The 25971-nt window shown below is 42.2% G+C and overlaps 7 protein-coding genes and 1 long non-coding RNA gene across 11 annotated transcripts in view; 2 read left to right on the top strand and 6 right to left on the bottom strand.

Annotated features, from left to right (window-relative positions):
* The window catches only part of Bicra (BRD4 interacting chromatin remodeling complex associated protein), a 52764-nt gene extending 41210 nt beyond the window's left edge, over window positions 1-11554 (bottom strand). For both annotated transcript variants that reach the window (XM_089263567.1, XM_089263566.1), the window contains exon 1: window positions 10253-11554. Coding sequence is in view for 1 of the 2 variants with exons in the window: in XM_089263566.1 (XP_089119692.1) it covers window positions 10253-10283 (31 nt within the window). In the remaining variant the exon portion in view is untranslated. The remainder of the gene's footprint in view (window positions 1-10252) is intronic.
* Window positions 1-25971, top strand: part of LOC149092169 (uncharacterized) — a 116730-nt gene that overhangs the window by 33806 nt on the left and 56953 nt on the right. The gene's annotated exons all lie outside the window — the stretch shown is intronic.
* Window positions 11793-15636, top strand: Cul5 (cullin 5). Its single transcript, XM_018108143.3, has 6 exons — window positions 11793-13534; window positions 13719-13839; window positions 13912-14269; window positions 14342-14520; window positions 14582-14731; window positions 14797-15636. The coding sequence occupies exons 1-6, from the start codon at window positions 11976-11978 to the stop codon at window positions 14932-14934; spliced, it is 2505 nt and encodes an 834-aa protein (XP_017963632.1). The 5' UTR covers window positions 11793-11975; the 3' UTR covers window positions 14935-15636.
* Sirt7 (sirtuin 7) lies at window positions 16011-19322 on the bottom strand. Its single transcript, XM_018108155.3, has 2 exons — window positions 18898-19322; window positions 16011-18710 (listed from the first exon to the last, which is right to left on the bottom strand). Exons 1-2 carry the CDS (start codon window positions 19063-19065, stop codon window positions 16425-16427), a joined length of 2454 nt encoding a protein of 817 aa, XP_017963644.1. The 5' UTR covers window positions 19066-19322; the 3' UTR covers window positions 16011-16424.
* Window positions 19567-20895, bottom strand: LOC108656259 (venom protease). 2 transcript variants are annotated; one of them, XM_018108279.3, is made up of 4 exons: window positions 20658-20895; window positions 20319-20613; window positions 19947-20262; window positions 19567-19883 (listed from the first exon to the last, which is right to left on the bottom strand). In XM_018108279.3, the coding sequence occupies exons 1-4, from the start codon at window positions 20737-20739 to the stop codon at window positions 19611-19613; spliced, it is 966 nt and encodes a 321-aa protein (XP_017963768.1). In that variant the 5' UTR covers window positions 20740-20895; the 3' UTR covers window positions 19567-19610. The 2 variants fall into 2 exon arrangements, with proteins under 2 accessions (XP_017963768.1, XP_017963776.1); XM_018108287.3 differs by having other exon boundaries at window positions 20319-20595.
* LOC108656250 (venom protease) lies at window positions 21005-22352 on the bottom strand. The gene is made up of 3 exons (XM_018108267.3): window positions 22094-22352; window positions 21745-22015; window positions 21005-21690 (listed from the first exon to the last, which is right to left on the bottom strand). The coding sequence occupies exons 1-3, from the start codon at window positions 22218-22220 to the stop codon at window positions 21105-21107; spliced, it is 984 nt and encodes a 327-aa protein (XP_017963756.1). The 5' UTR covers window positions 22221-22352; the 3' UTR covers window positions 21005-21104.
* On the bottom strand, window positions 22534-23695 carry LOC108656274 (venom protease). The gene is made up of 3 exons (XM_018108298.3): window positions 23551-23695; window positions 23220-23490; window positions 22534-23161 (listed from the first exon to the last, which is right to left on the bottom strand). Exons 1-3 carry the CDS (start codon window positions 23642-23644, stop codon window positions 22576-22578), a joined length of 951 nt encoding a protein of 316 aa, XP_017963787.1. The 5' UTR covers window positions 23645-23695; the 3' UTR covers window positions 22534-22575.
* LOC108656240 (putative dimethyladenosine transferase) lies at window positions 23762-25085 on the bottom strand. The gene is made up of 3 exons (XM_018108238.3): window positions 24921-25085; window positions 24151-24863; window positions 23762-24084 (listed from the first exon to the last, which is right to left on the bottom strand). Exons 1-3 carry the CDS (start codon window positions 25072-25074, stop codon window positions 23935-23937), a joined length of 1017 nt encoding a protein of 338 aa, XP_017963727.2. The 5' UTR covers window positions 25075-25085; the 3' UTR covers window positions 23762-23934.

Below are 25971 nucleotides of genomic sequence, written 5' to 3'. Positions count from 1 at the left end.
ACTGCTGCTTGATAGTGTATCTGTGTATGTATGTATGTGTGTGTGGTGAGTGTGTATATATCTTGCAGATACATTTCGACAACAGGTAATAGCTGGTAGCTGAGCTGCTGTGCGTCCAAAATAGCCAAATGCTCGAAAATTGGCCCAGCTAAAGATGAAGCGCTAGCGTTTCGCCAAATACATTTTTTGCAGCTGCTAACTGTGTGTGTGAGTGTGTGTGAGAGAGTGAGAAGTTATGTGTTGGTATTCTCGTAGAGTATCCTGTGACAGCTCTGAAACGAGTGTTATCCTTTTGGCCAGGTTCGTGTTGCCCGTCCCCCGACTGTTTGCCATTTTTTGTTTCCTTTTTGTCAATAAGCTTCGATTCGCTTTTGTGCATTTAGTTCGGTTCATTGTTCTCAATTGAACCGCTCAACAGATACAATTCACCTCACAAATATACATATATAAATATGTATATATACCTATATATATTTATATATGTATATTTATCTATACTTATATCCCTCATTCGCATTGTGCAGGTATTGTTTAGATTACATGAACAACAGCTGCGTTTACCCCGCCTCAAGATGCTCTCGTCGGACAACTTTACGACTGATTGTGTTTCCCTTTTTGTAATCATTAACCGACCATTCCACGTTCTTGTACCTTGAAGGTTGCCAGGCTACGCAGTACCGGCAGCTGGTGTCTGCTCTCTGGACTCTGTGTTGTGTCGCCCTGTGGTGCTGTCGGTCTGTCGATCTGTCGTTCTGCCTCGCTGCAGACAGTCCCATTGTCTTTTGCCTGATTATGGATTAGCCATCAGAGATTTTGCCGCTTAGAACTTTGAGCGTAGGATGCGCACTGATCAATTAAATTCCAGGTAATTCTTAATGCACTCAAACTATTCAGGAATCAGGTAATCCTATTATGGTAGGATTTTTAAGAGCATTCATTATTTGTTGGGCATCAATTAGGGAAATTAAGCACAGATCTTTTTAGTTAAGTCAACTCTCGGACAGTCTTATTCCAGTGAAGTTTTTCAATAAACAAATTGGCGATTACTCTATTATTTCTCTATCTCTCTATCTATTTCTCTACTAAATTCCAAGTTCTATGTGAACAATCAATGAAAAAACTTCGTGCAGACATTTGATTAAAATCATTCTAGGCAAGGCTATCTTTGGCAACATTCTCTTGCCCATCAATCACTCACTTTCAATTGGCAGCGTCGAGCTCAATATTCAGTGTCAACTTGACTAAAAGTCCGTATCGAAAGTCAAAGATAGATCCAAAGTAACAGACACATCAATAACACAATGCGCCACATGGAAAACTTTCAGCTCCCACATACAAATTAAAAACTTTTCGAAGGGAAAACAAAAGAGGGCAACAGCCAACACCCGCACACCAAAATAACTGTGGTTAACTTGCCAGACAGACAGACAACAACAACAACAACAACAGCTTTATAGCTAAAACCAAAAACAAAAAAAAGAATGAAAAAGAGGAACCCCAAGAAAGAAGAGCTCTCTCTAAGGATACAGACACCACACCACTGTGTTGGCCTGGAAACTTGAGTGCAAAACAAACTGACCTCAAGGATTGCTTGTAGTTTTGGTTTTATGCCTGAGTGCCGCCAATTATCCACAAGCCTTTGCCTTTGCCTTTGCCCCCGCTGCACTCCAAAGCGTTTGGCTAGGCGGAACGAAAGTTGACACCAAGCTCGACACTCAATTGGATTATGTGATGAGCCGACAGTGCCTGCGGTCAGTAATGCGACTGTCAAGTGTGCGCAACAAAGGTAAATAAACTACTTGCAATATAAAATTGTATACAATATATATGGACTCTATATGAATATATAATTCATGCATGTCATCTACCGTCTACTCCCTGGAGCGAACTCGGCTCAAGGGCTATGCAAATGCCTTCAGGCCACACACGGTTTCGTGTATGTATGCCAACTAGTCTGCTGCACAGCCAAAAATAAAAGTTTATAGCAAAATTTCAGCACTCTTCCGGCGCCGTTTGACCCCCTTCTGAGTTCTGGATTATGAGTGCTAACGCCCTCTAATACACTCAGCGTGCCTTGCATTAGTCTCAAACATCGCCTAAAGGCAATTTCAATCAGCATGTAATCATTTGAATGCCAACCCCCCGCTCAAATTCAATTGAATCGAGGCAAGCCGCCATTGAACCAGGCTGACTGCGTAAAGAAGTGCCAAAATCCAACCCGAAGCACATATGCACACACTTCAGGCAAAAGCTTCATTATGATCAACATCAACTTCATTTGCATGGTTGGGAAAAACGCGGCTGAAACCATCGAAGCCACTTGTGTAAATGTTTACCACGAATTTATAACGAAGCTGCCCAAAAATGAAATATATGAAGAAAACAGGGCAAAATACAACAATGATAACAACAAGATACTCTAACAAATTCCAAGTATGTAAAGAAAGACAAATTGAAATGTGAAATTAAGACAAGAATGTGAATGGCCAAAAGATACTCTAATCAATTGATTGCAAGTATGAATAAACTAATGAGAATTTTATGGGATTTATTCCAGTTAATTTGCATAAAAGAAAAGTGGAAATCTTAGATATATCCCTAATTAGGAGCCACTGTAGGCTCTCTCGCATAGCAATGATGCTCAGAGTGAGTGTATATTGAAGCCAATTCACAGTGGACGAGCATTGCCAAGCGTAGCAGAAGCCGAAAAACAAACCTGACAAAACAAACCCGAATGCAGCGAATTGTTTTATGATAACCCAAGGGGAAATTGCCAGGTATACATTGATGTATATATATATATGTTATTCCAAAGGATTCCATCCATTTAGCAGCTGTATTACATGCAAAGTTATGCAAAATGCGTTTACGCGTAAAATTTCGCCTAATCTAGAACAGAATGAGGAACAGCAACGCCTAAGGGCTCAACCACAATGGGCCCATTAACCGAAATACTCGAGCCAGTTTACGTGTTGAGGTTAATGCGAATGTCAAGTGCCATTGCCATGAATGATTTCTATATGGAATATATATATGGGTGTGGAACAGCAGGCATCAGTTGAACGTAAGCTGGATGTATGAATCAGGGTGCGCTCGAGTGTTATAAGTTCCCCTTGTCATACTCTGCAGTAATTGTAATCGTAATATGTACTAATACCCGGCCAACTGCTCGCCAGCCATTGTGTCGTGGAGAGTCTCAAGTATGTGTGTGCCATGTGTAGGAAATACATGTGGCCGAACACGACCAGCAACAGGAAACAGGCCACAGCAAATAGCATTGCAGTTGATACAATAGTTGTTGTTGTTGTTGTTGTGGCTGTTGCAACGGCTGTTTCTATGGCATTTGAAGAGATTTTTTCGAGTTGATTGCCAGACATCAATAATTATAATCGTTATTTCCGCTCGAAATCTTGTGAAGTGCATTCAATAGATTGATGCTTTACTATATTTAAGCACAGCTACTTAGAATTATTTTTCTTATTTTTTAATATTCATTAATTGTGGATTATGACTGATTTTATAATTCTTAAACCGATCTACTTACAATGCAACTGACATCATGGCCATACAAAAAAGTGGTTTAATTAAAATATCAACAAGAAATCAACAAAAATTTGTGCTTATATTTATGCAGCAGCAATTAATTATTAAAATTGCACAAAGAAAAAAAAAACAGCAAAGAACAGGTTTAGATTTGACAATTAACTAAGGCAAGTCAAGGTGGTTAGGCGTAATTAAGTTACTATATAATTGGCATTGCAGTTATTTTATTTAAAACTTAAATTTATGGCTAATTTCGAGCTATATATGTAAATCCGAATCAGCTTATGACATTTTCTTCCACACACAAATAGTAATTAAAGTTTACTTTTTTTTAATTTTCTTTTTTTTTTTCGTTTTCGTTTTATTTTTGTAGCGAAAATCAATAAAGTCAAATACGTAAAGTTTCAATTATGCCAGTCACATTAATCTTAATTATTCAGTGCGCACCACAAGCTTCGGTGTTTGAACACAAAAAACAAAATGTGACGAGAAGAGCGTTGCAGTAGCAGCAGCAACAGCGTTGCCAGATATCAAAAATGCTAAAAATCAACCCGAATCCATTATTTACTTCACTGTTTTTTTTTTTTTCCCCTCCCCCCATACGGTTTTCACATTTGTACAAGCCAGAAATTAATCAGAGTGCGCGCCCTCGCGCCACGAAACGGACATATACAACATATGCGAAATATGCAACAGCAGACAAGGACGGGAAATCGTTGATGAGGATGATGATGCTGATGGAATGGAATGGGATAGAGCCAGGATGCTCGCAGGACGTTGTTGAGAGTTTGCGCGCCAGCACAAAAACCTGTACACAAATTATCTATAATAAATATGCAAAACTTTTTATGCGTGTGAGTGTATGTGTGTGTGTGTGTGTGTATGAGCGTGTATGTGTGTGCGAGAAAAGGGTTGAATTCGAGCATCAAGTAGAATACGGCAGGAACAGAAGGTTGCGGCAACGACATGTCGAAAATCAAAAACTCCCGACGACAAACTCTCCAGAGAGCAACAGAACAAACGGCTGCTGAAAACGCACGATGGCGGCCCGATGGCAGGACATGCGTTCGTCCTGCGCCCGAACAAGGCGCAGCGTTTAGTTTGTGTTCCATGGGCCTCATTGTTGTGTCACTGCCATTGCTCAGATCAAGCCGGAATAACCCTTAATGAAAATGGCAACACAACTGTTACCGAAATCGATTAAATAAACGTGTGCAATAGACTTGGACAAACACACAGGCACGCACACAGACACGCACACACACACACATGACCACAGAGCCAAAAACCGCATCCGTTGACGCCATATTGTTGTAGGCGGAAAAGGGTTAATGGGGGTGGCAGTGGGCAAGTTTTAGTCTAATATAATTTATGCCCCACCTGAACAGGCATCGGAAGCTGCTCGAAACAGAGCAGAGAATTGGGAATAGGCAACCGACAAAGAACACACAGAAATAAACAGCAAGTGCCATGAATATACATATATGGCAAATGACTCGAAAGATTTACAAGCTGCCAGATGGTTTACTTTCATGAAATATGGCAAGGCTAATTTGTTTCGCAGTTCCATTTGCTTATTCGCTTAATTTGGTTTTTTTTTCTGTGCATGCCCATGCAAGTCCACAGATGCAGCAAGGAAGAGCAACTGGAATCGAAGGAAACCGAGCTGCACCCAAAGACAACGCTCGCGCCTCGTATTGTTATTGGCGTTAATTTTTGCTGTCATTCGGTTACAGTTACCGTTACCGCTGCTGCTTGAACAAAAACAATTTCCTGAGAGAGCGCAAGCTGCGCTCAAAATATTTGATGTCGTCGTCATCGTCGCGGCTCGTTGTCGCTGTCGTCGGCGTCGGCGTTAGCGGGCATCGTCTTTACCCATTCCGGGACGTGATTCGCTCGATTCGCCTCGATTTTTTAATAGATAGATACACATCGCCGCCCACCATCCAGAAAGCGAGCCAGCCGCCAGCCGCCAGCCGCCAGCCGACCAAAGCAACCACTTTGATGCCAGCGATTAACCCCCAAAAAGTGTAAACTTTTAATGGACACACACATACGCGCACGCACACGTACGTGACACTTGGAGAGCAATACAAGCTTACAGCAGCCACAAAGATTCCTGTATTTTCAATGAGAAAACTTTATAGACTTCGAATCAAAACAATTGCAACAAAGGCGAGTAACAAAAGAACTTAACAAGAAATGAGGCAAGGGTAGAGGGAAAACCCAAAACGGGCAGGCGAAGGAAAGCAAAAGCAATAACTGAGCTGTACCTTAGCGCCTTACTTGTAGCTCAGCTATTACATTTCAACTACAACTACTAAAAATATAACCGACATCTTATTACTTACTTTTAGCTATTATTATTTTCCATTTATTGAATTATTAAAACAGAATAAACACAATATATATACAAATTACGTTCTATGATAAGCCCAAGGCGCGAAATCCCACTAATCAAGAGCGCAAAATAAAAACAAAACAAGAGAGAGAGAGTCGAAGAGAGTGAGAGAGAGAGAGAGAGAGAAGGCGAGAGCAGCCTTGGTTTTCTGATTGCGCTCTCTCATAAAAAGTTCCTAGCTGACTCGAAGCTGATAAGCCAAATGCTGAAGTACGTTCGAATAAAAAAAAAAGCGTTCTATTTTTATAATTCATTTGCAAGCGAGAATCAACATAATCTAATAAGCAAATCTTTGACTTTATATAAAGTAATACAAATTATAATTTGCATCGTTATCAATTAAATATTAAAACATATTCTTAAGAATATGATGATATAGAATAGAAATATTTAAGATTAGTGATGATGAAATCATAGGAATACTAAAAACTTGTGATTAATGCCTGTTAAATGCTGCACGTAATCTATCTGATGACTAAGCCATATCGGTGATAACGATTACAGACTTAAGTAAATAGTATATTAAATTTTTGAAGAAAGAAATTAAAAATATAAATATATAAAATATTATTTCCCTATAGTTGCTTGATATATTGCTCCATTAATGGACAATTTATGATAAGAGTGTGAATTATTCATACCAATAAATATATGCAATTATGTATTGTTGCCAAGGGAAAATTCTCAACCATAAAATGTTTTCCATCAAAATGTTATCCGAAATTGTAGTAGAACACAAATGTATGAATATAAAATACAAATTACATGAACATCAATGAATAGATACAATTACAAAATGTTATTCACAATTACTGTTTACTATTCAAGTTGCTTTAAAAATGTAGTTTGTTTAAAAATGCTAAAAAAAAAAAATAAATAAAATAAAAAACTGAGGCACTAACAAAAACAATTATTTTCGTTTATCTTTCAATCGATAAATGTCCATAATGCGCTTATCAAATAGCACAAGTCTCTAAACGTTCTGTTCCACGTCCTTGAATAGCTTTAATCATTGTATACATTTAGAAACATATGAATAAATACAAATATATAGAAATGATGTGACCAAAACTGTTGTTTATATACCAATAACAAATTGATTATAAACAATCTGTCAGTTGCTAATAGACAATGTGTCTAATAGCGCGGAAAATCGATTTAGAATTTTAAACACTTGTAATGAGCTTTAGACACGCTTCGACAACGAATAACCTCATCATAGTCGCAGCAATCATATAAACTAATTTAACTGTAGCAAATCGATGACAATATATGAATATTTGAATATTTTAATCCGCTTATATTTGCCTGTAATATACAACAAGTGTGAGCAGATACCCTGACTGAATTCCGGCTGAGTCAATAGGAAATTTTTCGCCTAGATCTGCAAGACATATAGTATAGGAAGAGAAGACTACACTTTCGATCTGCAATGACGAATGCTGATCAAGAATTTATTCTTTACAGAGTATATTTTCTATAATTGCACCTACTTTAAAGCCTCGAGAAAGAATAATAAGCCTTATACATTCACAGCAAACAAAATCAATGTACCTTGCAACCCATTGGCACCTGGGTGACATGGCTAGACCTGGCTATGGCTGCAGCTGTTGCATCGCGTGCCAACAATTTATTAACGCTTCTATTTCAACTATTTATATCTATTGCTTAAATAAATGATGAGCTTGCTTGCGCCAAGTGCAAGGCATGAACCCTTAAGCTCTTAAAAATGCATACGATTCGCGTTGCAGTTTATGTGTTTTTATTATTATTTATAATTTATGCAATTTCGGTGTCGTATTAGCGTAGTCTGTTGCCTTGTTTGTTGTTGTTGTTGTTTTTGTGTGGTTGCAAGCAGGCAAACAGAGCGCGTTTTATTCATTCAATTTGCTGGCACGTTTTGCATTACACGCGACAACCCTGACCTACAAAATACAAACATAACAACAACAAAACCAACTCAACTGCCTGCCCCTAGTTGTTGCTGTTGTTGTTGTTGTTATTCTTGTTTTTATTATTATTATCATCAATGTTGTTGTTGTTGTTGTTGTTTTGTAGCTACTTTGCATTGAGAACGGTTTGTGAGCTGTGCTCTGGCGCTTAGCCGCGTGAACATTGAATTTTATAAATAAATTAACAGGTTAATGCATTTTGCCGGGCCTGTGGGCGTTACCACATTAATCAAGGTGGCGTATTTTATACAATAGTTATTATTTAGCAAGTGTTGAGCAATGTGATGAGCATGAGATATTTATGAACTTATAAAAAACATTGAATTTCATATATTATGAAAAAGTATTTCAGATGATATGTAAGTGAAGGCGTAAATAAATAAATAAATAAACAATAAACTTGTATATTTACAAATGCAAGAGCTTTCACTATATACATATGTATGTCATACATTATAATACACAATTAAAAAAAAAAAAAAGTAGTTAACAAAATTTGACTTTATTCAACGATTTATTTGCATGTTAATTTCAGTTAGCTGCAATTTACTCACACATTGTTTACATTGCTTAACTTAATTGCAGCTGTAATTGGCCATAATGGCACGTGGCTAAGTCTTATGAGTTGACCTTATACCGGCTAAATTCCAACAGACAAGTGAAAATTGAAGCCGACAGCTAAATGCGCGTCGAAAACGGATGTTCATGCAGCACGACAACAAAAAGATACAAATGTATCTCAACAGCAGCATGAGTGTTTTTTTTTTAGCTCATGTTATTTTATTTCTTTTTGATTTTTTCTCTCTTCTTTCGCGCTGCTTTCTCAGGCTTTTGGGTCACATTTACATTTACAAAATGTTGCAACGATCGCGACACTTTCTCTTTTTTTAAGGGTTTTTATACCCTGAACCCATTGAAAATGGGAAATCAGGGTATAATGGTTTTGTTAAAATGTATGTAACAGGCAGAAGGAGGCGTGGCAGACCCCACAAAGTATATATATTCTTGATCAGGGCGACGAGCTGAGTCGATTTAGCCCTGTCCGTCTGTCTGTCCGTCCGTCCGTCCGTCCGTCCGTCCGTCCGTCCGTCTGTCCGTATGTTTGAACGCGTCGATTTCAGAAGATATAAGAGCTAGAGACTTCAACTTTTTTTTAAAATGTCCGTATATATCACGCGGATATCGAGTTTATCACTAAAAAACGATAACTCATTCCGATACTTTTTTATCGATAAAAAACCTTATCGAAGATCAGTTTAAAAATTATATCTCCTACATCTTTCAAGCTACAGTCTCCAAATTTAAAATGTATATTAAGACGCATGTCATACAATTTCGGTTTTTGTTAAAATTTACCCCCCACCCCTAAATCCACCCCTTCACCCTCATCTTTGTAAAAGTCGTATATCAAATACTAGAGACTTGTGATTCGGTATACACATACATTTTAACATTATGATTACGTTCTGAAAGTTTCATTACGATCGTACGTCTAGAAATTAAATTATTCAACAAATAAGTTCTCCTAATATTGCCAACACTGCAGCGCAACCCAAGCGAAATCGCCTGTATATGTGAGTGTGTGTGTGTGCGTGTATTTGTTTGCATGAGTGCGTGTGTGGGTGCTAATTATTATTGAAATATCAGTTGCTTGTAGGGTTCAGGGGATCTCGTAGTCGAGCAGTCTCGACTAGAGCTTTCTTACTTGTTTTACTTAACTTTAATCGCATCGAAACAAAGGCGACGCTAAAATCATCTACATAAATTCATATTGCCAAAACGAATGTGCGTCATTCCGATCAGCGTTTGTGTCTCTCAACGGAAAATTTGTTACCTCAAAAGGTAGACATAGAAATTCACCATTCACCACAACGAACACAAACAGAAGAAGAAACAGAGAGGGGGAATGAAAGATTCACTGCTCTGTCGGTCGGTCCGTTTAGTACATTTGGCTTTGTATCACAACAGTTTTGGCGTTTTGTTGCTGTTGCTTGTTTTCACAGTTGTTGCTGCCTCTGTTGTTTGCTGCTACTACAACAACAACACCAGCAGCAGCAACAGCAACGACATGCAGCAAGATTGACAGCTCAGAGCAGCTGCGCTGCGCAGCATTTTCAGAGGAGCGAGAGCAATTTATTTTTAGCAGCAGCAACAGCGAGAGCAGCACAACGAGAGACCTCTCCAAAAGACACAGAGAGACACGACGATAACGACAAAAAGAGAGGACAGGAATGAGAGCGAGAGCGAGAGTATGCGCGCAAAGTGCACGTATGCAGGCCGCCTGATGCTGAGTAAATGAAATGAAATGCTAATTACAATAGGTAAGGGCAATTTCTTTTTTTTTTTTAATTCTCACCTGGTCGATCCAATGACTGTCTGCGACTCATTGGCAAAAATTTATGCGCCTTGTTTTATGCTTCGGGATACAGACAATTGCGGTTTAAAAATGAACAAAATTTAATTGATTCATTTGTGTTGATGTTGGTTGTCTTGTTGTTGTTGTTGCACGGTTGTTGATATTGCTTTAGACTTTCTTAACTTATACTGCTTATTTAATTCTATACACTGAAAACACACTCGGACGCACACAGAGACAGACATATACAAATTCACATTTTATTGCATCGACTGTTGAACATACTTTCTTTTTATATAGGATTTGCGCGCAACAAGAAACGTGGACTGAACTGATGTAAATATATGAAACGTTGTTTTACTTATATATGTATGTATTTATGTATGTAGCTTGGCGCAGCGGTTGGACGCCAGCGGCATAAGCTACTGCAATTTTGTGTGCTGTTTTGATTATTTTTCTTATTATTGTTGTAGCTGCTGGTTGCTTTTGTTATGTATTTTATTTATTTGAAAACAACTCGGAGCAGATGAACACACGAGACATATAAACACACTAATTTACGTACACACACATACACACACTCACACTCGCGCGTCACGTCAATGAACGCAGCAGCTCGTTGTTGTTGTTGGTTTTGATGTCGTCGTCACCGTAGTAATCACGAAATAACGCTTTTTACTCATATTTCTCAATGAATTTATTCACTTGTGCGTGTAACAGTTGTTTATTTACATATGTGCACTATTTTTGGAAATTTAATACACCGATATTTTGCATTTCTTTTTTCAATTTTATTTGTTACGCACGCACGAGCGTCTATACGAGCCATATGACGAGACCCGCCGACGAACAAAGGGAAAATGCTGAATGTGAAAAATGTCAAACATTTGAGAGCGAGCAGACTTTGGGTCTGCGACGTGTAAGTCGCGTGCGAGTAAACGGGATAGCTAGGCGTATGTTTTGTTAGACACTATTGTCGTCTCACTCGCGCGCCCTTTTTTGTAGTAGAGAAGAAAAACACCAAAACGAAACGAGAGGTTTACGAAATTCACAAAACATGCCACCAATACTTTGTTGCTTATATACAATTGTTATGCCGCTGACATTCTTCATTGCACTTTGTTTTCAGCATTTGCTGGCTTATAATTATTTTGTCTAAGCGGTAATATTAACAATCTCGTTGCAAAGATTTCCCGCACTTTTCCATACACGCAGTGCAGCACTTGGCACTTAATCTACGCTTTTTATCTATGTGTGCGTGAAAGCATTTTGCAGCTGCTCCAAATGACATTCTCAACGAGATGTTGCCAGACTGCCGAGTAGAGCGGCGTTTGACCATTCCGATAAATAATTATTTGTTATGGCATATTTACAACAAATTCGATATGACTAGTTTTTATAATAAAATACGATGTATAAAGAATACAGTTTAATATTTGTTCAGTAAATGCAACAAAAGACTACATATTTTTATCATGTACACGAATAAACAATTATCTTGAATAACAGCTGTGCAGAGTTATCGTTATGTTATAGCTCTGTTATCAACTGCTATCGCACTTTCACAACAACAAATCGATTGAGAGGTACTATCGGCCGCGTATAGGCGGAGGAAATAGCGTTTCTTTTGATCACAATATTTTTTTTATTTGATTCCATAATTAAACGCAAAAAGGTGAAGTAGAGCGTAGCCGCGAACAAAGGAACTGTGACCTCAAACAGAATGCTGCGGGCGATAGGCAAACGGGATAGAGACATATTTGACGAAGTATGGCCTGAGAAAAGAAAAATTGTGCTCAAGCTGCTGCGTCAGGAAACGGTGTCCCAGCTCGAATGGCAGGAACTCTTCTATGGTGTGCACTTCGTGTGCCTGTGGGACGAAAAGGGTGCTGCCAAAATATACGAAGGCCTTCAGCAAGACATTGTCGAATTTATTGTTCAGGCCCAATCCAAGGTACAAGCGCAACGGGGCGAACAGGCGCTTTTGGCCACCTACATTGTGGAATGGCGTAAATTCTTCACACAGTCCAATTACCTGCCGCTGCCATTTCGACAGTTAGAGCAGTCGCCGCAGGTGAAGCCCGCGTCCAGTTCCAGTTCCACATCGTCGTCGGCAATCGGTGGCGGCGGAGCATCCACCTCGAATGCCGCTGCCCTGATCAGCAATCAAGTACCCTCAAGCAGTTCCTCAGCCAAACCCTCAACGTCGTCAGCGGCAGCGGGTGGTGCATCCACTAGTGCTGGCGGCGCCAGCAATTCAGCTGGTGGATCCAGCTCCAAGAAGAGTCCCACCGAGGACAGTCCAGTCCGCAAGCTAATGCTGGACTCATGGAACAAGCATATCTTTCATGACATCAAGGATCGGCTACAGGAGTCCGCCATGAAGATTGTGCACGCTGAACGCAATGGCGATGCCTACGATGCTCAACTGGTAGTCGGAGTGCGTGAGAGCTATGTGAATCTGTCCTCGAATGCCGAAGACAAGCTGGAAATTTATCGTGAGTACTTTGAAAAGGCGTACTTGAAGGCCACCGCCGATTTCTATCGGCTCAAATCCGCCGAACAGCAGCAGGAGAACGGCGTGCTGGCCTACATGAAGTACGCGGATGCGAAGCTGCGTGAGGAGGAAGTGCGTGCTAAGCGTTACCTAGAGCCGAGCAGCTTTAACATATTGACATGCCGCCTGGTCAAGGTGCTCATTGTGGATCATCTCAATTCGATTATAGCCGAGTGCCCAGCGCTCATACGCGACTACGAGACGGAGCGTCTGAATCTAATGTTTCGCCTGCTCGATCGTGTGATGGATGGCGAAGGCGTCGAGGCAATGATGGGCGATCTGCAGCGACACATCAAATCCGCTGGCCTGGCCGACATGCAGTCCGCCTCGGAGATAATCACCCAGGACTCGGAGAAGTATGTGGAACGGCTGTTAGAGCTCTTCAATAGATTCAGCGACCTAGTGCGCAACGCCTTCAACGATGATCCGCGCTTTCTCACTGCCCGAGACATCGCCTTCAAAATGGTGGTCAACGACACCAGTGTGTTCAAAATGGAGCTGCCCACGAGCATTGCCAATCGCGGCGTCAAGTACACAGCGCCCGAGAGCAAGTGCCCCGAGCTGCTTGCCAACTACTGTGACATGTTGCTCCGACGGACGCCGCTCAGCAAGCGGCTCACCAGCGAACAGATCGACGCACGTCTAAGGGATGTGCTGCTCGTGCTGAAGTATGTCAACAATAAGGACGTTTTTATGCGCTATCATAAAGTCCATCTGACGAGGCGGTAAGTCAAAGCAACAGATTCTTGATAATAGATGGTTAGCTATAGATAAGTGCCCCATTAATATTCCATTACTCCGATAACTTACGGTTCATTGTGCTGTTTAAATTGCCACTGATAGCCAGAGACTCATGAACAACATTTAATATATAAATAATAACAATAACAATCGCTTCTTTTGCTTTAGCCTAATCCTGGGCACAAGCGCAGATAGTGAAAAGGAAGAGGATATCGTTGAATGGTTGCGCGAGGTGGGGATGCCAGCGGACTATGTCAACCGACTGGCGCGCATGTTCCAGGACATTAAGGTAAGTAGGCCCAATACTATGGCACTTGACTACTTAATCTAATCGGTATTATAATCCACATAATAAAACTAGGTCAGCGAGGATTTAAATACTCAATTCCGTAACTCTATAAGTCGGCATGATGCCATCAATATTAAAATACTCAATGCTGGGGCGTGGGCGCGCTGCTCGGAGCGCGTTTCAGTGTCGCTGCCCATCGAACTGGAGGACTATATACCTGATGTGGAGGAGTTTTACAAGAAAAAGCATTCCGGCCGTAAGCTGCAATGGTATCATCACATGAGCAATGGCACCATCACGTTTGTCAACAATTTCGGGCGCTACGATCTCGATGTCACAACATTTCAAATGGCTGTGCTCTTTGCCTGGAATCAGCGGCAACACGATAAGATCTCCTATGAGAATCTACGTCTGGCCACCGAGCTGCCCGGTTAGCGAACTTATTGAAATTTGCATTGAAAACACAAATGTCTAATCTAATTTTTTACTTATTCGACAACAGATCCCGAGCTACGTCGCACTCTTTGGTCGCTGGTCGCCTTTCCCAAAATCAAAAAGCAAATCTTACTAATGGAACCAGTTGCCATTAGTTCGCCCAAAGATTTCGCTGAGAACACAATGTTCTATATCAATCAGGAATTTGCAATTGTCAAGAATGGTAAATCCCAGCGTCGCGGCAAGGTGAGCTAAATATTTCTTATAGTGATCCGAATCACTAAAGCAACTTGTGCTCGATCCACAGCTAAATCTAATTGGTCGCTTGCAATTGAGCACGGAGCGATCGCAACAGGAGGACAATCAGTCCATTGTGCAGCTACGAATATTGCGCACCCAGGAGGCAATCATTAAGATAATGAAGGTGCGCAAACGCATGAACAATGCGGCGCTGCAGGTGAGCTCTCGACGCAATATTGAAATAACGAATTATATACTTAATAATTGATCATCTGCTTGCAGGCTGAATTGATTGATATACTGAAGAACATGTTCCTTCCGTCGAAGAAGATGATTAAGGAGCAGCTCGAATGGCTGATCGAACACAAGTATATGAGACGCGACGACGATGATATCAACATGTTTATTTATGTGGCCTAACTGTGATGGCCTTTGCGTCCTTGCCTAGTAACCATTTCCATATCCAAACCAACCCCCAAACACGGCCAACCTAATGTTTATACACTCATGATCTTCAAATTTTTAATTGGTCGCGTGCTTTAAGCTTGCGCTCTATATCTCATTCTCTTTCTATTTATCTCAATGAATCCCCATTTTCTTAGGATGCCTATTTGTTTAGTTGACTCTGCGTCCTGGGCAGAATTTTCAAAATTGAACAAATTGCTTTTTCCTGTTTGTATTTTGTTTTGTGTAAACGCGTAATTATATTTTATATTGGCCTATTGGCTGCTTGGTTAATCGTCTTAGGTATAATGTGTACGTAGTCGGTCCCTGATAATTAATACGAGGAACGTTAATCTATAAAACAGAAACACATTGCTTTTGCTGTTTTCCACTTATGTGTAGCCCTTGTTTATATTGTGCTTTATATTGTAAAGTCTTGTTATACACGGCAGACCCACACTCAACCACATCTCACCTTCAATACCCATGCACCCCGCACCCCGCATCCCATCACACGATTGGTTGATTGGGTTTGACTGTAGATCAAATATAATCGCTTCAAAGACACAGACACATACGAAGGCAAAACTAAAAATAGAATAGCAATATTATATGTTTAAGCTAATAAAATTATAAAGCATATAAATTGTATTTTAAATAAATTAAGTTTAAACACAAGACACTACATCTTCGGGGTAAATAAAACATATTGCATTAAAAATGTTGGACAAAAACAAAATGAATATTTTTTCAATTTATGGCAAAAGTCGTTGCGTACCTTTCAGGAAATTTCATTTTAGGACGGATTCCAAATTCAAAATTGAATATGATTTCAATATCATTTTGTAAAAAAGAAAAAACATTTGTTCCCTATATATGAGAGTTACAATCACGAAAATTCAGAGAGACAAATTAGAAACTGATTTTCCTGATAATAAATAATTATAGCTCTCTACCCTTCTGAAACATAAATTTCGTAATATTTTGCATTTTATTGTTGCCTTATATTTAGATCCAATATAATTTAAGAAAAAAGTAATATTGAAGTCCAATATCAGAGAATTTTTACAAAAAAAGGTTTTATTTGTAATGAACATAAAAAGACAAAACGAAAATAAATGCATGCAATATTTAACAAATGAAAGTGCGAAATATAAATAGATATAAAATGACAAATTTACATAGACTCCTGCAGTTGCAATCGCGACACACTTAAAACTAAATTGGACCAAGGACTGCTCGATTACATGACATATAAAGTAAAATACTTGATTTGCTTTTTAAAACATGTAAAACCTACCTAGACGAATACCTAATGCGAGTGGCACTACGAGCTATGAACCGATACAACTCTATATCTATATATATATAGCTATACTTAAATACTTTACTTATGCTTAGTTAATAGCTACTAGACTATGCTCGAATACTATTGAAGCGACTGCGGTCTACCCTGGCCGCTGCGCCTATCTGCGCTTGCGACCCTTCTTGTAGCCCTTGCCATACCAGCCGGCCTGGGTGCGGGCCAGCTTGCGGGGGAAGCTGTGGCTCAGCTGCAGCCGGCGCTTGGCCGTCTCGGCGGCGGCTATGTGTGCCAGCGATATATTCTCGTCGTAGTCGTCGTCATCGTCGCTGGTCGGACAGCACTCGCAGACGACAAAGCGGCCGCTGCGCGCTCGCTTCTTGTGCTTGCGCTGGTTGAGATGCCAGCGGCGATAGAACTGGCACTCCAGCTCCGCGTACCGATCGAAGCAGAACTCACAGCTGGCGGCAGAGCGATTCATGGCGAAATTGGGCACCACTTGCGAGTTCCAAATGTTGAGATCTGATGGGGGCGGTATCAATATGCTGTGCAGGCCCGAGTAGGCATATTTCGCATCGTACCAGCTGGGCAGTTGACGCAGCAGTTCGTTATCGCTGTGGCATCGCAGCAGATCCATTTGCGCCATGGCAAACTGCTCGTTCTCCTCTCCCTTCTCCTGCTCCTCCTCATCCTCCTCCACTTCTCTGTCGTCCTCGTCCCCGTCATCATCGTTCTCTGTTGTCGACTCGGCGGAGCAGGTGGCGCTATCACTCTGCAAGTTGAGCGCCTGCAGCGACGGCGGCAACACGAGCTGCGTCTGCATCAGAGGCTGCACGAAGGGTGTGTATAGCGGTGCACCAATCGGCACCAGCGGCGGCAACTGCACTTGTGGTAAGCTGGGCTCTAGCCGCAGCTCTACGGGCAGCAGACACATGTCCGGATAGATGTTCACGTCCGTGTACGGCTTCTGTATAGCGACTAGTTTGGGCAGCTCCGTCAGACCGTTCTTGTGCTGATGGCCATTTGTGGCTTCGCTGGGCATCTCCAGCTTCGGTTCCACTTTGGGCTCCACTTCCGCTTTGATGCTCGTGATTTCCACCTTAGCTTGAACTAACTGCTCCTCGACTTTCGTCTCTTGCTTCAGCTCGCAGATCGTCAACGTTTCCGTCTCCGTTTCCGTTTCAGTCTTCACTTGGACATCCAGCTCCGATTCGGTTTTCAGCTGCAGTCCATCTGCCGGCTTCGTCTCCTCGGCACTATCGTTTGGCGGTGGTGCATACTTTTGTCGCATCTCCAGATTAGTCTTAACCCGCCGTCCGTTTTTTATAGGCGTCCGTATGCGCGGACCCCTGCCAATGGGCAGCTCGCTGTAGCTGTCGCCGGAAATAGTTGAGTCCTGCGTCTCCTCGGTGGTCGTTGTACAGGATTGTGTATCGCCCGCCTCCTCCTCGTCGGCATTCTTGAGCAACGGCTGCGTCAGGGTGTGCAGCTCTTCGGGCATTAGAAGCGTGGCATGCGCGAATATAGGATCCTTCTCCTTGCTGTAGACGGGCACAGTTATGTTCAGCAGACGCATCAGCTGCGCCATGACGTTGTCGCACTTGCCGTTGATCTTGATGCTGGCTATGCTGTCTTTGGGCGTCCACTGCAGATTCACCACACAAATCTTGGCGCGCTGCCGCTGCGGCTTGTCCATCTGCCAGAGCCAGGTGTATTTCTTCAGAACCTTCAGACTGGAGCCCAAGCAGAGTATCACGTCTGCCCGCTCAGCATGATGGGTGGCACCGTCCCAGTTCAGCGGCCACTTCACATTGCCGCGCTCGCCAAAGTGCACGATGGTATCATAGAGCGGCTCCGAGCACCTGTGGCACAGCCGATGTGTCTTGTGGCAGTAGCGGGCCGTCATCTCGGTCACATCGAACTGGCGCCAGTAGATCGCGTTCGGCTTGCAATGCTTGCACACCTCCACATACATGTTGCCATGTATCTCGGAGAGGGACTGTCGCGGTAGGCCGGAGCGTAGGTGCAAACCGTCGCAGTTCTGGGACACGACGTGCTGCAGCAGACGACGTCGATGCAGTTCGTAGAGCGCCATGTGGGTGAAGGTGGGATTGGCGCTGGACAGATCGTGCTCTCCAATGTCCTTGCCCTTTTGCAGCAACGTCCAGATGCCCTTGCTGCCGCGGTAGTCGGGTATCAAGGCAGCGGTGCTAATGCCGGCACCGGTGTAACAGATTAAATGCTTTGCCTGCGATATAATATTGGCCAGCTGCTCAACCTTTGCCTCAATAACGTGCGGTTCGTCCTCCTTCTCGACGATGCGCTCCTTGTATATCTCGATGCGCTCCTTTCGTTTTTTCGTCGCTTTCACAATATCCGGATGCTTGTCCAGAAACTGACGATCCTCGACGGTGCGCAGCGAGTCGCATTTGCGTAAAATTAGCGAAACCTGCACAAAATGCATATATTAATATTAATGCCGGATCAATAATGCAATAAAGGCAAGCCAAGAAACGTACGCACTAACACACTATCACAAATACATACATACATATATTCACATGCTAGTCACAAGTAACGACTGTGAGTGTTTACGCACACATACACACACACTTCTGCACATGTTGGTTAATTACCTTTCGCATCGCATCCTTTCGTCGCCGTTTCTCATTATCTTTTTTCGCCGGATTCACTTTGGCTCGCGTCTTATATGACTGAATGGAATCAGACGTGATTGGCTGCAGTTCGTCCGGCTCCATGTTTGTGCTTAAACTATTAGATTTTGGACTCAATTCGACATACATGTGTATGAATGTGCGTCGCAAACGCACTTTAAAAAGGGAAAGGAATTGACGCGCAGCGCAGTTGCAGCACTTTGACGGCTAGCAGCACATTAACTTGATGCTATATTACTTGATTATTTACATTTTATTTGTTGAACTTTTTTTTATTTCTTGGCGCGTGCTATTTTTGTTGTCTTACCACAACTTTAACAAATGTACTTTTTTCTTTTTTTTTTGTAAACAACAATAGTGATGGACGATATATTTGTGTATTATATTCATAGATATTTTAAAGTATTGAGTAACGAATAAAGTACTTTTTAGATACCGAGATTGAAATTAATTATTATAATTTTCATATATATTTATTTCATTAAATTGTTAGTTTTTAGCAAGGCGTATATATATTAAAATAAATGTAGTTAGTCAAGTACACTTTGTTAAAAATTGAGATAATTCACTATTCATTCCAAGTTGCCGAGCCTTGCCAGATCGTTAATAAATAACCATTCAAATTTAAAATATTCTGTGGTTAATTACTGCTTATAATTATTGTGTATGTATTGCTAAAAATTTGCCATAATATGTGTAATCCAATCCAAATAGTTATACACGCGCGTATAAATACTGGGAATTCTCGGTGTACCGCAGGCAATACCCGCCGACGTAATGCCCATCACATGGTACATACACGGATACTCCTTGTGGTAAACAAGAATAGGTCCACCAGAATCTCCGCTACATGTATCCATTGCCCTTGAAGAGCCCACGCACATTTGTGTGACCGGCTCGAATCCGCGTGGATAGTCATCGCTTCTTCCAATAACGCGTCGACATACCTTTTATATAAGAAGGCATTATTAACGTAGTATTAAGGTAGGGAATATCGTATTAAATCTTACATCATCTGCAATATTATTGAGCTTGACTTTCAGCAGCCTTGCCGAAGATTTGCCCGCGAGGTTCGTGCTTCCCCAGCCGACGGCTATAAACGACGGCATGTTTTGGCCACTCTCGAAGGGCAGGCACGCCGGATGTTTGTATCGATCGAATAGAACGCGTTCGGCCAGCTTAACCATGCCAATGTCATTATAGAGCTCTGGACTGATAAACTGCGGGTGTCGGTAGTAATTGGCCACATCATAGTTTCTCGGCGATGCATCCTCTTGGTCATTCTCGAAGTCCAAGTCACCCAAACGAACCACGTTCAGCTCTCCCCTAGACAGATTTGATGCGCCTAAAGTCACGTGCACGTTGTTGATTCAATTACTCACTGTTCTGACTCAAAGCAATGGGCGGCAGTCAGCACGAATCTGTCGCTAATCAGTGTGCCGCCGCAGAACCATTCGATCTTCTGCCGCTCCCACTCGCTGCGGTGTCCGAGCCGCGCCATATGCGGAAATTCCTTGGGATCGGCAGGCTGACCGCCCACAATCAGGGGTGTGTAGCTGAGACAATTGTCAATCGTCTCGTACATGACGGGCGCATTGGGGAAGAGAAAACTGTAACCAACCTGCTCCTCGAAGACGGACTTCTTGTAGCTGGTGCAGGCTGTCGATGAGAGAGACTCTGGGATGAATTCTCTCTCTGTGCAGATTTTTAATTTAACATACTTCTGACAATGTCGTTGATTTGACCCAAACTCAGGTGAATTGGCAGCAGTGCCAAAAGAAGAAGCGCCCGTCTTATCCACATTCTCGAATTGAATTTGCTTATCAAATACACAATGGGCACGTTGTTGACCGGTTTGACGACAACAAACGCCTCGAACTTGGCAAAGCCCTCAACAGCCGCTCGCTCGCTCTCTCTGTCTCTCGCGAGCTGGACTGGTTTGCAGTTGACAAGCACCCGCGCAGTCGGCTGAACTCGGACTGATCAGACATCAGCTGTTTCAGCTCGAGAGTATACCCAAGAGTGAGGCAGAGGCAACAGCGTCAGTAGATACTTATAGAATATGATCGACAGCAATCTCGATTTTTTTATTATTGACTAAAGACTGCAGTTTACACATTAATTATTCAAATTATTAATTAGATATGTTCTCAGAAAACACAGTTCTCTCATGAAATATTCGCCATCTCCCGTTTAATCCAATCCAAGTAACTATGCACCCGCGTATACAGACTTGGCACATTGGGCGTGCCGCAGCCAATGCCCAACGAGGTGATGCCCATGACATGATACATGCACGGATATTCCTCATGATAGACCAACAGGGGACCGCCCGAGTCACCGTTGCACGTGTCCTTGGAGCGAGCGGACCCAACGCATAATTGTGTCGTCGCATTGTAGCCGCTGGGCAGCTCGTCGACATCGTCGGCCGTCAGGCAGCTGTCGCGGAAGCCGTTGAGCTTCACTTTTCTCAGCTTGCTCGAGGGCACTCCGGCAAACGTGGTCTGACCCCAACCAGCGGCAATGAAGCTCTCGTAGCGATCGCCATCATTGAAGGGCAGGCAAGCGGGATGCTTGTAAACACTGAAACGCACACCGCGATCCAGTTCGACCAGCGCTATGTCATTGTACAGCACTGGGTACTTGAAGTCGGGATGCTCTGTGGTGTTCCGCACGCCAAAGTCCTCAGGCTGTGCATCATCCTGCTCGCTATCAAAGTCCAGCTCACCCAAGCGCACCACATTGATGGCGCCGCTGCAATGGAGTTGGATAGTTGAATCGCTTAGGCAGCCTATCTCACTCACTCACCTCTCCGAGTAGAGACAATGTGCTGCAGTGAGCACCAGCCGATTGCTTATCAACGTGCCGCCACAGAACCAATTGGTAACATTTTTGTCATTGCGATTGCCCAAGCGCGCCATATGCGGAAATTCCTTGGGATCAGCAGGTGTTCCGTCGACTATCAGTGGCGTGTAGCTGCGGCACGTGTCCAAGGTCTTATAGGAGATTGGCGCATTTGGGAACAGAAAACTGTAGCCATCCTGCTGATCAAAGACGCTCTTCTTGTACCGAGAACAAGCTGTCCCAGAGAGAGTGATAGAGGGAAAGAGAGACGCTCGTCCATTACTAGATCTGCTATAGATTTATATAGACTTACAGCTGACAATCTCTGCATCTTGACCAGCTATCAGTCGCTCCGAAAGGTTGCAGCTGAGCAGCAGCAGTAGCAGCAGGCACATTTGTCTCCATGGAATGACGCTATTTAAACAATTTGACGCTTCCATTATTAATGCCCAGCCGCTAATCACAACCGACGTCGAGCTGGGCGCACAATCAACTGCGAAGCGAATGTGAAGCGATGAGCGCTCGGAGCTGAGATAATCTTAAATGCATATGTATTTGTGTGTATATCAATAAGTGTATATATGAATGCACATTTGATGATAAGATGAGAATCTGGTTTCCAGCATCGCCCATACAAATATTTATTGTATGTTTGTATGTGATCTGTGACTGATCTTTTCCTGCTTATTTCCAATTTAATGCATGCAATGTTTTAATATTTAATTAATATATGTACATACATACATATATATAAAATATCTAAATATATATTTCTTGAAGATGATGGTCTACTATTTAACTGCTTTTGGCCATCTCCTGCCTAATCCAGTCCAAGTAGTAGTGCACCCGAGTATAGATGCTGGGTACGTTTGGGGTCTCACAGCCAATGCCGGATGAAGTGATGCCCATGACGTGATACATGCATGGATAGTCGTCATGGTAGTTTAATACCGGACCACCAGAGTCGCCGTTGCAGGTGTCCTTCAGCTCGGGTGAGCCAATGCACAGCATGGTGCTCGCATTGTACCCGTTGGGCAGTTCGTCCAGATCCGTGGTGGCCAGACATCTAGTGCCAAAGTTCGTAAGCTTCACTTTCAGCAGTTTAGTCGACTCGCGGCCCGCGAATCGCTTGTGACCCCAGCCAATGGCAATGAAATTTTCACTGCGGTCGCCATCAACGAAGGGCAGGCAGGCCGGATGCTTATATACGCTGAACTTTACAGCTCGATCCAGTTGCAGCAGGGCAATATCATGGTAAAGCCTTGTGTAATTATATTCCGGATACTCAATTATCTCCTGCACAGCAAAATCCTCTGGTTCTGCATCATCCCGCTCGCTGGCGAAGTCCAATTCACCCAGCCGCACCACATTTACTGCGCCACTGCAATGGGAATACATTGAAATTATTCTTTGCATTTCATCTAACTCGCATTGCTCACATTTCCGAGTAGAGGCAATGGGCTGCCGTGAGCACTAGGCGGTGGCTTATCAAGGTGCCGCCGCAGAACCAATTGGTGTTGTTTTTCTCATTGCGATTGCCCAGACGCGCCATTGGGGGAAATTCCTTGGGTTCGGCGGGTGTTCCGCCGACTATCAGCGGTCGTGATCCATGGCACGAATCAATAGTTTCCCAGCGAACGGGAGCATTAGCGAAGAAGAAACTAATCGCAACTCGTTCCTCGAATACGTCGCGCTTAACCTGAGTGCAAGCTGCAGATGATAATTAATGATTAGATTGATGCGTTAATAGTATAAGTTTGCAATATTTACTCTGTTTCGCTAATGCATCCGGATCTTGGCACAGTACGAACGCTACCTGTAGCGACGCGAACAGCAGCAAACGGGCTGCGCTCACCTGTGGCATTGCGGAACTCTGAACTTGATTTCAAAGAGGTTCGCGCCCGACTGATCGATACGAATCGAGTAACCTGATTAACAAGCTAAAAATTAAGCCGGCGTCAAAAATATTCACTAATATCTCTCTTTCTGTCTCTCTCTCTCAATCTGCTCACGTATTGTCGAGTAAACTGTATTTACAATCCATTAGGCATAAGCTTACAAAATGATCTTACGTTTGTATTGTATGCGAACATACATTAGTTTAATTAAACAAGAATTCTTAAGATAATTAAGCAAAGTTTAAAGCACTTTGTCTTAGTTAAAGTGTATGCCAGCCGAATTGAAAGCCAGCAATAGGCGCATAAACTCATCGATGTCCATAGAACGCGCGCGAGACCCACTAACGCCCAGTTCCTCCAGTATACCCATGACCTTCTCCTGCATATTAAAGTTTTCTTCAATTGGCTAAAATGGCGAAAGGCATGAAATATAAGTTCATCAATCAGCTATAAGGAAAATTTCCGTAAGTACCTCATTCCTCAGCGATCGATATAATCTGTAATTTTTCTCGAGCATTTCCATCACAGAATTCACTTTAAATGTAGCAGCTAAAGTTTTGTTTTTGCGTAGGAAAGCTATGCGAGTTAGGCCATCCCATTCGGTAAAGTTGATAGGCGGTGGGGGATTCTTCGGTTCTAGACGCACCACGCTCGACTCCACCTTGGGTGGCGGCTTGAAATTGTTTTTGCCGACTTTCATTAGCATGTCCACTCGGGCCAATAGCTGTGTATTGATGCTTAAGCGGCAGTAGAGCTTGTCACCTGGCTTTGCGACCAGACGCTGTGCGAATTCCCGCTGGAACATTAACACGGCACAGCGAAACAGTGGGCGATGCAGCAATAACTTGAAGATCAGTGGCGAACTGATTTGGTAGGGCACATTAGCAATGCATAGGTCGAAGAAGGGTAGGTCAGCTTTCAGAAAATCACCGATAAGCACCTGTAGTTTAGGCTGCAAGGGTGTGCCCTGGACACGTTTCTGCAGCTCGGCGGCCAGGCGTGTGTCAATTTCGCAGGCAATCACCTTTTTGGCGCGCTCCAGCATGCGCACAGTCATGTTGCCTGTGCCAGGACCAATTTCCAGTACAACATCGGTCGCTCGCAGGGCCGCTTTCTCCAACATAGTCGTTATGACCAATGGATTTTTCAATATATGCTGACCAAAATCCTTGTTAAACACAATGCCTACAAAGCAGTTGCCAATATAGTTATTACGAAATGATTGCATTTAAGTTGAATTACCTTGCTTTTGCACCTCATTGTGGACGCGACTTTTCTTCTCTGTTTTTACTTTTGGCATGTTCAATTTGTAAATTAACTGAAAATACTCAGTCCCTGTTGCTGCAGCGCAAATTTGTTTTGCTTCGTCTGCTTTGCTCGTTATATTTGGTGCCATGTGCACAGCTCAGAGTTGCATTTGTGCCCGGTGCTGCCAGATCGCTGGCTGTTTGGCGCCAAGCGTTATTTTTGAAATTATCAGTAGGAAATAATTGACTCAGTTGATACATTTTTATAGGTGTTACCTCTTTATTTATTAATTAGTTTTCATTTTCATTAAATCTTCGCTTAAAATTATAAATCAATTTTTAGTAATTTTGTGTTCTTTGGTTATCTTTCCGCCCATCATTTTACATTTTGTCATCATTTATTTAGTTACTTGAATAACAACTCACTGTCTTCTCTTAGTTCAATTCTTTTTACAACATATCAACGTTGGTTTTTTACTCTTCTTTGTAGCTTATTTATTCATTTATTTAAACATAACTTACAGATTATTTTTGTCTCAATATAATTTTGTGGGATTTCATTTAAATACTTTCTCCATTTGTTTATTATTCTTTTAATGAGTAGTTTCTATTTTCCAATTTGTGTTTGTCTTAGGTCAGTAACGATTTAAGATTGTTGTTATATTTGTTATTCTCTCTTTTAATTTATATGTTGTCTATGTATAGAATCTAAATTGCAGAAGGTACATGAAAAGGTGTATCCGTCAGCATGGCATTTGACTTGTATGTAATTACTAACCAAACTACATATGGCTAGTAACGTAACTAAATCGACATTACAAAACGTTTCCCACTTCAGTTTGTAGAGGTTGTTAGTCAAGCGATTTTAGTGAAAATTTATCAATGAGAGAGAGAGTTACAGTTACAACATAAGTTTAATCATGCTCAGCAGTATCCATTATCTGGCAATAAGCAACAAAAGCTCTTGCACTGCTGAGCTGAACCTTGGTTGCTGCTAGTCAACTACTCATCCAATTCATTGCGTGGGTCAGCACAATTTATTAATT

Source organism: Drosophila navojoa, chromosome 2 (genome assembly GCF_054131105.1).
Source record: "Drosophila navojoa isolate 15081-1374.11 chromosome 2, UAZ_NAV_1.0, whole genome shotgun sequence".
NCBI lineage: Eukaryota > Metazoa > Arthropoda > Insecta > Diptera > Drosophilidae > Drosophila > Drosophila navojoa.
This window is presented reverse-complemented; position numbering and strand designations above follow the sequence as displayed.